This window comes from Cydia fagiglandana, chromosome 15 (genome assembly GCF_963556715.1).
Source record: "Cydia fagiglandana chromosome 15, ilCydFagi1.1, whole genome shotgun sequence".
Lineage (NCBI taxonomy): Eukaryota > Metazoa > Arthropoda > Insecta > Lepidoptera > Tortricidae > Cydia > Cydia fagiglandana.
The window spans coordinates 4,850,663-4,864,207 of record NC_085946.1 but is presented as its reverse complement, the minus strand read 5'-3'; the positions used below and the strand labels follow the sequence as shown (position 1 = coordinate 4,864,207).

The following is a 13,545-nucleotide window of genomic DNA, read 5'->3' as shown; positions in this document are numbered from 1 at the left end:
TGGAATTACTAAATGTGTTCCGTAGATTCCGAATGTTTTGAAAGACGCGTGTGAGATATCGGACCCTTGTATGTAATTAGATTAATTATGTAAATTAGTATAGTATGAAATGTAATAACATTTGGAATCTACAGACGCAAAACTTATTTGCATTTTATAGTATGGTTTGTTTTGTACAAAGAAATAGTACAGTTAACAACAAAACTAGTTAAGTAGAAGATCAAATGTGCAGATCGTCGTTTTAATAGCAATTTTTGCTGTTAACGGTACCCTAAGTAGAAAAGCACAAATGAAAATCAATCAATGACCAATCGCATTGCCAACACATAATTTACTAAACGGGAGGACCCGACTCCGACTGTACCAATCGCAGAATCTGGCAATTGAAGCCCTATACAGTCTCTTTCACGCTTGCCAAGACTAAACAAGATCGAAAGAGATAACAATATGACTTCAGTTGCCAGTTGCGGTTATATCGATAATATTTTAAGTTTTCACTTCGTATTGTTACAATAAGGACGGGGTCGATCGAGTTGATTGAATGTATGTAATCGAATGAAATGCGTATTAACGGTCGACTAACGTTTCTAAGTGGCCCCTCGACTGCTACAGACCGCTTAGCATGACGACCCAGCCACGACATTGCGCGACCGGCGACGGCGGCTGCGGCAGCCATAGGTTGGAGCGAGACAGCGATCGGACCTTTCGTTTCCACCTATGGTTGCAGCCGCCGCCGTCGCCGATCGCGCAATGTCGTGGCCGGACTGTAATGCTATGTGGTCAGGTTTGTAGTGACAGAGACTGACGCTCCGACAATGACGTCGCAAGTCATTAACTTTATATACAGGATGGAATAAAGAAACTTGATTTGATAAATAAAATATCCTAATATTGAATATAGCCAATAGAGTTGTTTTCTATAAATTAAAAGTGTCTCACAGTAGCCATGAAAATTTTCGGAAATATATAGAAGAACGAAGTCAAACTTGTTAAAGGTCATTTATTTTAAAATCAACAATGTCATTAGAAGTTGATGTCATCGTCTTAATGGATAAAACCTATATAGGTAACTGTCAAAAATAAAATATCAATTATTTATTATTATATTATTCAAATCAAGAGTGAACAGGCACCTTCTGGGCGAGCTCGCTCCATCGTAGCCACGTCTACGCCTCGGCTAGTCTGTGGCCATGAGTAAGCCCATTCATAATAAAAAAAAAAAATTACCCAGTCACAATGGTTAAATCTCAGTTATTAGCCTATTTCATTTAAACTTTAATCTGTTATACTCGCTTGGTTTATTCCACCCTGTATACCCATGCAAAGCCTAACCACGGAACGAACGCTCGACGCTGACGCCCACTGCCACACATTGGTTAACCCTTTAACGGAAAGAAATTATGCAATATTGAACCCTATCTCTTTGAAATAAAGTTCTAAATAACTGTGGGAAATATAATTCCTATGCCTTATAAAACTTAATACAAATGTATGACGTTAGGCGTCAGCGTTTAACGTGCGTTTCGTGGCCGTAAAGCTCGGTTTTCCTAGGATAGCGGTGCGCCCGTATAGCGGCCGTCTCCATACTAAATAATACGGCTAAATATGGATGTCGTAGTATTTGTATGGAGACGGCCGCTATATGACGGCACCGCTATCCTAGGAAACTAGAGCATAAAGCGACGGACGGTGGCGAGAACGAGCGGCCTTAGATAAGGAAGAAGCACAATATTTTCACTATGAAATAATGTATGTTTTAAAACGTTTTTCAGACCGCAGCGGCCTGCGGTGGCGGCCCGTTCATTTAATGGTCACTATACAAATTGTCTCTGACTATCGATATCGATTCTACTCCAAAAACTAATATTTTGATTTAGTGACGGTCACGGACTCTACATAAAAAGTTTCTGACTGTCGTGAAGTCTAAGAAAAATCGAGCCCGAGTTTGATACCTGAAATTAATAGACAGATACACGATTTTTCTTAGTCTCTACAATTATTCTACAACTCGTGTTTAATACTCTTGCCGTTTAGGCGGTTTTCACACAGAATACGAATCCGCACTCCGCTCCGGTGTGCGAGCGAGACATCATAACGCTTTCTCGCTTATACACCGGACCGTGAAGACCGCCTGTAGTCGCACCAATAAAAGTCTGCAGCGGATTTGATAGCCCACGCAGTGTGTTATTTATACGTCATTATTTCATAGAAGTTTGACGTTTAAAATGACACTTGCACTGCGTGGGCTATCAAAATCGCTGCTGACTTTTTACGGTCTAACACTAATTCGTTTTTACGAAAGTACCGCTACCGCGGGCCGAAGCGGTCTGAGAGACCGTGGCCTGTTCGCCGAGGCCGCGTTAGGCTAAGTGCAGTTTGTGTTATGTATACTTTACCGCGTACCATGTGGCGCCCGCATGTTTATATGAACATTATGTACTGGGGACTCCTTGCTAATGTATTTCCTTTTGTATATATTAAAGTTAGGATTAAACTGCATCTTGTTTTTATTATGTCCTTTTGAAATATGCTGAAAATATCGTACGAGACCTAATAGACTCGATTCAAGAAAGCTGCTTATCGAGAATATAATTAGGTATTACTTATCAAAACCAATTATTTTTTAAATGACATATATCGGTCGGACAAGACAAAATGCTACAAATTGAACACACTATGATTAGATTGTACTTTTTTTTTCTCGGTGTACAAAGGGTATTGTAGTGAAATGAAACAATTTGTTAGTTTCTCATCATTTTGATATATTTTAATAAAAAAGATCATAAGTAGCAGTGGCTTAGCGAGGCGAGAAACGTAGTGGTTCGTCTGCCGAATGTGACGTCATGCATGATAGAGACAGACGACTAAATAATATAGACTGGTAATCTTTATTCAAGCGATTATTATGTTCAATCGAAGAACGGGTAAGTCGTATCTGGTTTGATTAACCGGTGGTTTTATGCATTTGATTTTGTACTTTAACACAAATGGAATAAAGTATATTTTAACACCACCTATGGTCCGATGCTTGGTAATATAGGTTTTATAATTTTAATGATAAGGTAGATAATTGAACGTATTAAAAACCACCATCGTCAGTGACAAAGTTGATGTTTCTAAGGTGGTTAGGACTGTGAAGTGTTGCTAATAAATGGGAGATAACAAGTCCAGACAGACTCCCAATGTTCTGATAATTGACAAATTAGTAGAGTTAGAATGGCTATTTCAGATTTATAGCTGACCTTGAAATTTTAAGACATTTGATGGATTAATATCTTCCGTCGAATCAGTTACAAATACGTATTAAATGCAATCGCTATTTCTACTTTAATGAATAAACTCGATTTCCATTAGAGGATTGGTAGTCTGCATTATTTTAGTCGTCTCTGATAGGGGAGCGCACGCTCCGAGCGTCGCACGGCCTGCGTCGGCTCCGGACGCCGGTCCGTTCCCGGATCGAGTATATTCCGGTTTTTAAACCGTCTCCTCTTCAACATCTTGCAGAAAAAACGATAAAATCGACTTAAAATTGCAAGTGATGACAAATCAAACGCTGGAATTGTTAAACCCGACGTTAGTTTGAAGGGTTGCCAAATTAGAGGACAAATATCTGGACGAAATTAAACTGTGATTTCGCGTCAGGATAAAATAAACTAGATATCTGTCTCAAAATTCAAGGTGGGAAAATTTTAGACCTTGTACTAGGTTAGTATAAAATCCTCCCAACAATTTTTTAATAGTGATACGATTTTTGGGGAAATATACATGCCTATCATCTGGAAACCCTATGTAAGGGCACGTTTACACAGAGTGTAGCCATGCTTTAACACTTTGTTGAATGCAGCAATCAACCTAGTGTAGTTGTGTCACCGGACCAGTCCGGAGCCGGTGGCGGGACGCGCGTAGCGATAAACTTTACAAACATTAACAAGACCACTAACACACCGCGCCGGGCTTCGTGCCAACTCTTGCTGTCGAAACAGTATTTATTTGGCTTGTTATAATGCCATTCATGATTGCATTATATTGCGGAATGCCGGCAAAAGCAAATTGTATATAGATGGCGCTTCAAGATTCTACACCAAAAAGGGATTACCGTCGACGGTGATCTTTTTTCTGTAGGGAATTCGGAGGTACCAATAGACAATCGAATTGACAGTTAGCTTTCAAAAGTGGCAACACTGAATACTTTCACTGGGGATTAACCATTGTAGGGATACTTTTTAAAATATTGTCGTCATTAGATACTGTCGATTTAAATTACTTATAAAATTTTAGTTTACAGCTTTGTGAAATGTATTCACCTAACATTTTAGGTACAGTTAACTGTTGAAAAGGTGAAATATCGTCGAACAGCAAGAACGGCTGGCCGGCGCGGCTAACATATAAATATCTCTACTTAATTCTTTCATTCATAAGTGTAACAATAAAATATTCTCCAAGCGTGTATAAAATGTAGCCTCGTACAGATTAGATGATGCCGTTGTAATACAAAAGTCTTGGTCGGTCGTGTACTATAGATAAAAGAGAAGGTGGAAACAAACGTGGGGAGCTTTAAAACGTGTGTCTAATAGTCGTCACTTATAATAACTTTATACAAACTCTTAGAATGTCAACAATATCCTAGTCTATAATATCAGCCGGCGACTAAGGCGGCAAGCGGCAGGCGCGGTGGCGCCGCACTAATGCAGGAGCGAGACCGCGATATCGAAGGCCGAACATACGATATCTCCATTTCTCTCGAGCTCATAAAGCTTTAGCCGACTTAAAGTCGACATACATCAAATATATTTACTGAATAAGTATTTATAAAACACTAAAATTATGATATTTACATTTAGTTATTATTGCTCAATTCCTTACATGCCTAAAGCCTATTCAATTTACTTTGCCGTAGGTATTTTGGCAAATACCTATAAGGACATCCGTATAGGTATTTGTCAAAATCTACATAAGTATGTCTTTGGTTTTACTGCTCCGCCTAGTGTCTGTTAATCTCAAAAATTGCACAAGCACTGATTTCACCGAAAGCGGCTGTCATCTGACATTGCGAATTCCTACGTTTACATTTTATAAATTTTCGTAAAGTGCGTGAGGTTTTCAGTCTAGGACATATTGCATTATTATTACTTTGCTTATTACTTGAGTGATATGATATAAAATGTAGATATCGTAACTTCGACAGTCGAATTTCGTGGTACAGGCCCAAGTAGGGTTGCCAGATGGTCGGGATTCGGCGGGATTCTCCCGATTTGTAGCATGTGTTCCTGATTCCCGACAAAGTGTAAACAGTCCCAAAAAACAGCTTCTCGTTAAAACAATAATTTCAAGTTCCGAACTGTAGTCGAGTGAGCGAGCTGACGTAGTGCTAATAATGTAAAATATCGTAGTTTTTTATACAATTACTTTAATTTGAATGTATTTTTTGCCCGACTTAAGTCCCAAAATCCCAAAAAATTGATATTGTTTCCCGATAATAGCGCCTTTCGATCTGGCAACCCTAGGCCCAAGCCCGCCCCGACTGCGCGCGGCGGGCGGACAATTCCTAACTTAAAAGCCTTTTCACATTATCCGATACCATATATCAATATTGGACTTCAATATCCAATCTGTAGCTGGCATCATAATAAAATCTACAAACTTCCGATATCATCGGATCAACTTTAAAACAAGTGTAACTCACTATAACCAACTACCAACTATATCTACGGGTTATTCCCAGCTGTTAACACCAAGTTGTTGCCAGTGGTAAAAAGTGTAAAAACTGGTATTTTTGTTTCCTCTATAAATACCACTGGGAATGAGTAAGATAAAATTTCCCAGTAAGTAAATAGTTACCACCATCGTGCGAAAAACCTGGACGGTAATAGTTGGGAATAACCAACTATACCTACTCAAGATCATGCGGCTGTGATTACGCGCCCCAAACAAAATATCCTTTACCTGCCAGACTTCCGCCATGGTTGCCGTATCGATATCGGGCAATGTGAAAAGCGAATAATTAAATACATGTTCTGTTCCGATACTTCTGATATCGTATCGATGCGCGACGCACTAACAGTCATATCACGAGATATTTTACAGAGGAGTTTCAGGGTCTCGGGGCGCCCGGCGCGCATCGGCGCCGGGCGCCGCCGCGCGCTACACGAAGTCGCGCCGGCGCGCCGCCGCCGACGCTGCCGCCGACGCCGACGCCGCCGCCGCCGCCGACGCCGACGCCGACGCCGACCCCGGCGGGCTGCCCGGCGCTGAACCCGGGGTCGTCGGCGTCGGGACTGCTGGCGCTGCGCCCTTGCTCCGCGCCTGGAATTACACGATACAAAACGGTAATGTCTATAATTTGTCTATTTCATCTTAGTATCCTGGTTTAGGTACATATAGTTTAAATCTATAGATGAAAAATGTAATCTTTGAGAAAAGATACTCGATTTATTAGGGCCCCCCCACATCTGGCGTCTTTCGAGCGTCGGCGTCTACAATTCTATGGCCGCTGCTCGACGCAACGTCGACGCAGCGTCGACGCAACTGCGCAGTGACGTCATTTTCCATAGCGCTGACCAGACGCCGACAGACGCCGACGCTCGAAAGACGCTAGATGTGGGGGGGCCCTTAACAAGCACTTTATTATTTAATTTATGTTTTTACATCCAGTCGGCCATTAATTTCTACGTCTATCCCAACGAAGAGCGAGACAACCCGATGCGATAAGCCCCCTCCAGACTATGTGCGTGAATCGCGAAGCGAACATATCGCGAAGTTGACGTATGACTCCACACTCGCACACTTCACGGCGATTTCGCAGTTTGGTTTGCGGCAATATGGCGGAAAAGCATCAGCTGATCGAGTTTAACTGTTAGTTATCTATGGCATCATACGTGATTTAGCTGTTTTTCCATTATGTTTTATTGTAAAACCGTAAAATATAGCTGCTTAATATAATATAATAATCTATATATATAAATGCAAGTGTCCTGACTGACTGACTGATTCATCAACGCACAGCCGAAACTACTAAAGCCAGAAAGTTAAAATTTGCACACCAGATTGCATTTATAAATTGTACAAGGGATAAGAAGCGATTTTGAGAAATTCAACCCCTAAAGGGGTTAAAAAGGGGATGAAAGTTTGTATGGGGTTAAAGTTTTCTTCTAAGCTAGGAATTTGAAACTTCGTAAAAAGATATATTATTAAAGATATGTATACAAGAAAACTAATTTCAGCGTTTTTGAAAATTCACCCCCTAAGGTGATGAAAAAGGGGTTGAAAGTTTGTATGGATATCAAAAATGTTTTCGAGTGGTGGACTTGAATCTTTGTATTTAGGGATATTATTAGAAGACAGGAAAAGTAATTTCAGCGTTTTGTAAAATTCATCCCCTAACAGGGTTGAAAATTTTAATCCATTACAAATGCTTTGAAACTTCTTAGAAAGGCATAATAGCCGATTACAAAAAAAAGTTATTGCAACGTTTTTGGAAATTCAACCCTAAGGGGGTTAAAAAGGGGATGAAAGTTCGTCTTCGGGTGCAAATTTTATTTTAAGCTAGGAACTTAAAACTTTGTAAAAAAGTATTTGTAAAAAAAGTAATAAGTAGTACAAGTAAACTAATTTCAGCGTTTTAGAAAATTCATCCCCCAACAGTTTGTATGGATATCAAAAATTTTTTCGAGCGCAGGACTTGAATCTTTGTATATATTATTAGAAGACAGTAAAAGTAATTTCAGCGTTTTGTAAAATTCAACCCCTAACAGGGTTAAAAAGGGGTGAAATTTGTATGGGGTTAAAGTTTTCTTTTGAGCTAGGAATTTGAAACTTCTTTAAAAGATATATTATTAAAATACAAGAAAACTAATTTCAGCGTTTTTGAAAATTCATCCCGTAAGGTGGTGAAAAAGGGGTTGAAAGTTTGTATGGATATAAGATTTTTTTTCGAACGCGGGACTTGAATCTCTGTATTTGGGGATAGTATTAAAATACAGGAAAAGTTATTTCAGCGTTTTGTAAAATTCATCCCCTAACAGGGTTAAAAAGGGGTTGAAAATTTGAATCCATTACAAATGGTTTTGAAATTTCTTAGAAAGGCATAATAGCCGATTACAAAAAAAAAGTAATTGCAACGTTTTTGGAATTTCAACCCCTAATTAAATTTTATTTTAAGCAAGGAACTTGAAACTTTGTATTTTTTATTTTTAAACTAAAATACAAGAAAACTAATTTCAGCGGTTTTCTACAAAAACTAATTCAAGCATTTTTGAAAATCATCCCCCAAGGTGGTGAGAAAGGGGTTGAAAGTTTGTATGGAGATCAGATATTTTGTGAGTGCGGAACTTGAATCTTTGTATAAGGGCATAGGTACCTATTATGAGAATACAAGAAAAGTAATTTCAGCAACCAACATCAAAATCCACTTGACTTAAAACTTCATACAACTTGCTAAAAAAGAAAAGTACTTAATGTCAACATTTCTTGGATATGAAAATTATAGGTACTAATGATGTAAAATGTTTAAGATATTAAGATTCCACGCGGACGAAGTCGCGGGCAACAGCTAGTCATAATATAATTTATATTTATCTTGCCACAGAGGAGCCAAAATATTGTGTAATGTGGAGTCTTGCAAGTTCGCGCTTCGCGTCTCCTTTGACGCGGGTTGAAATTTTTTTTTTTTTATTATGCATGGGTTTACTCATGGCCACAGACTAGCCGAGGCGTAGACGTGGCCTACGATGGAGCGAGCTCGCCCAGAAGGTGACTGTTCACTCTTGATTTGAAGGTTGCCGGGTTATAAGAGCACGGAAATATAGACGCCGGCAAGGAATTCCATTCCTTGGCAGTGCGCATAAGGAAAGTAGAAGCAAAGCGCTTAGTGCGAATTGGCGGAATATCTACCAAGTAAGGATGGAAACCGGCCGTGCGTCTAAAAGTCCGATGGTAGAATGGGGACGGTGGAATGAGCTCGTGTAGCTCTTGGGCACACTCCCCGAAGTGCAACCTGTAGAATACCGACAGGCTGGCGACTTTCCGCCGATGGGCCAAAGTCTGAAGCTTAGCCGTTAGCTTCTTGTCGCCAATCATCCTCCTGGCTCTGCGCTCCACTGAGTCCAAAGCGGCGAGTTGGTATTTAGCTGAGCCATCCCACAGGTGGCTGCAATACTCCATACACGATACCGACAAAAAACGGAGAACAAGGCGCGAAGGCGTGAACAATCTGCGAAATCGACGCCACACTTGCGTTCGCGGCTTCGCCCGCGATTCACGCGCACAGTCTGGAGGGGGCTATAGAGCTGCATATTAGGTTGCGTTCACTATGAATGCGTTCTCACAAAAATAAAATAAAAAAAAAGTTAATAATCACCTTAGATCTCCGTTTTCTCGCGGCGGTGTCGGCGGGCGCGCGCGGTTCCTCGCCGTCGCCAGCGTCGGCGCCCAGCCGCGTCGCTAGCGCTGTCAGCAATTCTTCAACGCGACCGAGCTGCAAATACGTTACATTCATCAATTGATAGTTCGACCATACGTGTAAGTACCTAACTAGATATTCGTTTCTAAAAAAGCAAACATTCAATTGTAGGTACTCTGGAATTAACTGTGTCATGTCAACTTTCTAAAGTCTATTTTTTTATTCGGTAGACTAAAATGACATTTCATAATATGAACATAAAATGTCATTTCATACTATGAAATGTCATTTTAGTCTACCGAATAAAAAAATAGACTTTTATGTCAAGTGTAAAATGAAGTTTTAGTGTTCAAGTTACTAGGTGGATAAAATATCTCTAAGTGAAATTTAGTAACTGTCAATGTACCTTACTTGTAAACTTGCTAAACTATGTATTGCCTATAAAGTCTCACCTTCTGCTGTAACCGTTGCACCTCCGTCCGCACATCGCGTCGCAACTCCGCCAGCGCGGCCTCGTGCGCCGACGCCGCCGCCGCCGCGACCGCCGCCGGAGCGGGCGCGGGAGCGGGAGCGGGCGCGGGCGCTGAAGCGGGCGCAGGCGCCGGGGCGGGCGCGGGCTTGCGCTCCTCCAACTCCTCCTCGATCGTGTCCTGCCGCCCGCTGCCACCGCTGCCGCCTAAGGCACTGAGCGCGCTCGCCGATCGCGCCTTTGCAAACGTCGCCTGCACAAATAATATTTGTAGGATAAACATTTTCTTACCTATGATCGAAGAATGTCATCATGTTGTTTAAACAAACACTCATTTATCTTAAATCAACACGGTTTCTTACAACGTAGGTCTACTATTTCAAATCTTGTGTTATTTAATGAATATGTATCTAAGGCAATGGATGACGGCTTTCAAGTTGACGTAGTCTACACAGACTACAGTAAGGCCTTCGATAAAATTGACCACCGGTTATTAATTTCTAAACTTGAAAATATAGGAATCAATGGAGATCTACTGAGATGGTTCACATCCTATATTGATAATAGATCTCAGGCCGTAGTTGTCAACAATTACATGTCAGGGTGGGTAACGGTTCCAAGTGGAGTCCCCCAAGGATCTTTACTGGGTCCGTTACTTTTTAATATCTTTATTAATGACATTGGGAACTGTTTCACCTACTCTAACCTACTCTGCTTTGCCGATGATATGAAAATTTTTATAAAAGTAAAGTATCCCCATGATTCAAGTCTCTTACAGTCTGATTTGTTACGTCTAGATGAGTACTGCCTAGCTAATGGGCTTGACCTGAATCCTTCCAAATGTTTCTCAATGTCATTTTCGCGCAAATATAACCCAATTGTTACTTCTTACAGGCTTAAGGGTCAACTTCTTGTCAAAATACCCTTTATGAAGGATCTTGGAGTCATCCAAGACTCCAAACTGCTATTTGATAAGCATATTGATAGTATAGTAAGCAGTGCATATAGGTCATTAGGCTTCATAATGCGTAATTCCACTCACTTTAAGCAAGCAAAAACATTGAAAGTGCTATACTGCTCATTAGTCAGAAGCAAGCTGGAGTACGCATCTCAAATATGGAACCCCTGCTATTCTACATATACTGAAAGAATAGAACGTATTCAACGTAAATTCATTAAATTTCTGTGTTTCAAAACTAAATCTCCTTATAGCTCATCTAACTATCTATCTATTTGTAAAAGACATCACTTAGTTCCACTTCAAAAACGGCGGGAAATAGCTGACATAACTTATTTACTTAGTATCACTACTGGTTTGGTGGATAGTCCTGAGTTACTTTCCAATATCTCTTTTAATACTCCCACTCGTTGTAAAAGGTATTATCCTCCTATTTCCGTTAAATTTTCATCGTCTAAATACAGACAAAATAGTTTCTTGTCGCGTGCGAGTAGAGCTTTAAACAATCTGGCAAACCAATTAGATATAGATATTTAATTGTAAGATACCTTTGGTTAAACATTATTTGACGCTAAAATGTTTTGATTGAGCATGTGTAATAAGTATTTGTTTGCTACTTTTCTATTGTATTTCTGATTGTAGGTGTTTTTCTTTTTTTTTTTAAATATTGTCATTTTTGGATTGTACTTAATATTTACTGTAAAAAAAAGAAAAAACTCTTATGTTGTGTGTTGCTGTGTCCGAGCGTCGACACTTTTCATTCAAGTAAATTTGAATGTACAATCTGTAGCTACATGTGTGATCCTGTAATTGGCTTTCCATCTCTTATTAATGTGGCATACTCTGCATAGATAGCTGTTGGATCTCCATAACATAAATAAATAAATAAATAAATAAACTTTAGGTAGTCTTGCTCCAATACTCACTTTAAAGGATAGGGTAGTAACGGGAGCAGTCGTGGTGGCGACAGTTGTCGTCGCCGGGGCAGGAGCTGCGGCAGCAGCAGCAGCAGCCGCGGCGAGCGAAGGCCGGTCGCGCGCGCTAAGGCTACGCGTAAACGCGGCGCGCGGTGCGTCGCCCGCGTCTAAAGAGCCGCCGGCGAGCAGGCGGCCCCACTTGCCGCGCGCGGCGGCGGCGGCGGGCGCCGGCGTCGTCGTCGGCGCGGCGGCCGGCTCGCCGCGCTCGGCGTCACTAGACGGCGCCGGCGCGAGTGACGGCCGTGGAGCGGGCGCGGCGGCGACGCTGCGCTCGCGACGGAAGCGCGAAAATATCTTGCGCACGAGGTGGTCCTGTGCTTGCTCGAGTTGGGGCTCGCGTTTGCGTCGCTCCATCAGCTCGCGCTCGCGACGCACGTCCGCCACCTAGTGTACAATAAAAATATAATATTTATGAGATCTTACAGCAGATATCGCTGTAAGATGAGCATTTGAGCAGGTCGCAATTACGTGAACACACATTTGATAATCCTCTCACAGTCCAACTATCAACAGCTGATAGACAAGTTCGTCGACAAAGTCGACACGATAGTCTTACCTTGCGGAAAATAAGTCGATGCCGCAGATTGTACGTCAGTGTCAGGTTCCTCGCGAAGCTGTTCGCGAAGGCCTGGTAGAAGTCCAGCACCTCCAGCAGCCGGTCGCGCTTGATGGTGTGCAGGTCGCAGTAGGTCAGCGCGCGGACGTTGGCCGCCGACTGGCCCACTGCGCTGTCCTTCCAGAACGAGTCGCCGAACACGTCGCCCTTGCCTGACGACAGTTGGAGGGTTAAAGAGAGATTTAATACGTACCTAGTCTGTCTACCTACCTATCTACATAAAGTAACAAAAACCAGCATAGGATTGCAAAATAAATAATATATTAGAAGCAGTCAGATATTGCTAACAGCTGGGATTTGTATTCCCATGAATCCAACACGTGGTATAGACTACAAGGGTTACAAACCTTATTAATATTTTCTGTGTAACCGATGGGAAAATTCCCACCTGTTATCCAATAGTAGCAAAATGTGACAAGTGAGAATAACTCCACCTGTATGGGCTGTATGGAACCTGTGTTTGTAAGTATTGTTAAGAACTGCGTATCTATAAAACTATTGCACTTTACTAAGTATTGTTTGAGTGTCTACCTCAACTGGCAGGTATTTCTTAGTTAATCGTGCAATATAGGTATCAGCGGTCGGCAACCAGCGGCCCGCGAGCCTCCCTCTGGCTATTTTGTATGTAATATCGACAAATGACAATGTATGATAAAGTCATATATATTAACAAAGTGCGGCCCGCGTCAACTTCGTTAACTGCTATGTGGCCCTTGGCTGCTAAAAGGTTGCCGACCGCTGGGTTAGATGAAAGAGACTTCAGATAATCACAAAATAAATTAATTTAGTTGTTTGCACTGACCTAGGATAGCCACGACCTCATCATCCTGTATGACCTCGAGGCTGCCCGTCACAATGAAGCACAGCGAGTCTATAGACTCCCCGGTGTGGTAGAGCAGGTCCCCGGGCGCCGAGTGCGACATGTGGAAGTGCATGGCCAGCGCCCGCAGGCAGCCGTCGCTCGCCAGCCGGAACGCCGGGTGCTCGTTGAACACCTTCCTATTCAGGTGCACGCAGATGTCCGCCTTCATGTCCTTCGGACAGTAGTTCAACACCTGCCGACACGAACAGCCCCCGCACAACCCTTTTATTTAGCTTCAGTCAGGCATTTAAAGTTAAATCATTCAT

At 41.7% G+C, this 13,545-nt stretch overlaps 1 protein-coding gene across 1 annotated transcript; it reads right to left on the bottom strand.

The window, feature by feature from the left end:
- Nucleotides 1–2,737: 2,737 nt before the first annotated feature.
- Nucleotides 2,738–13,532, bottom strand: LOC134671200 (potassium voltage-gated channel protein eag-like). The gene is made up of 6 exons (XM_063528989.1): nt 13,220–13,532; nt 12,358–12,569; nt 11,751–12,185; nt 9,850–10,119; nt 9,356–9,472; nt 2,738–6,303 (listed from the first exon to the last, which is right to left on the bottom strand). Exons 1-6 carry the CDS (start codon nt 13,446–13,448, stop codon nt 6,142–6,144), a joined length of 1,425 nt encoding a protein of 474 aa, XP_063385059.1. The 5' UTR covers nt 13,449–13,532; the 3' UTR covers nt 2,738–6,141.
- Nucleotides 13,533–13,545: the final 13 nt, after the last annotated feature.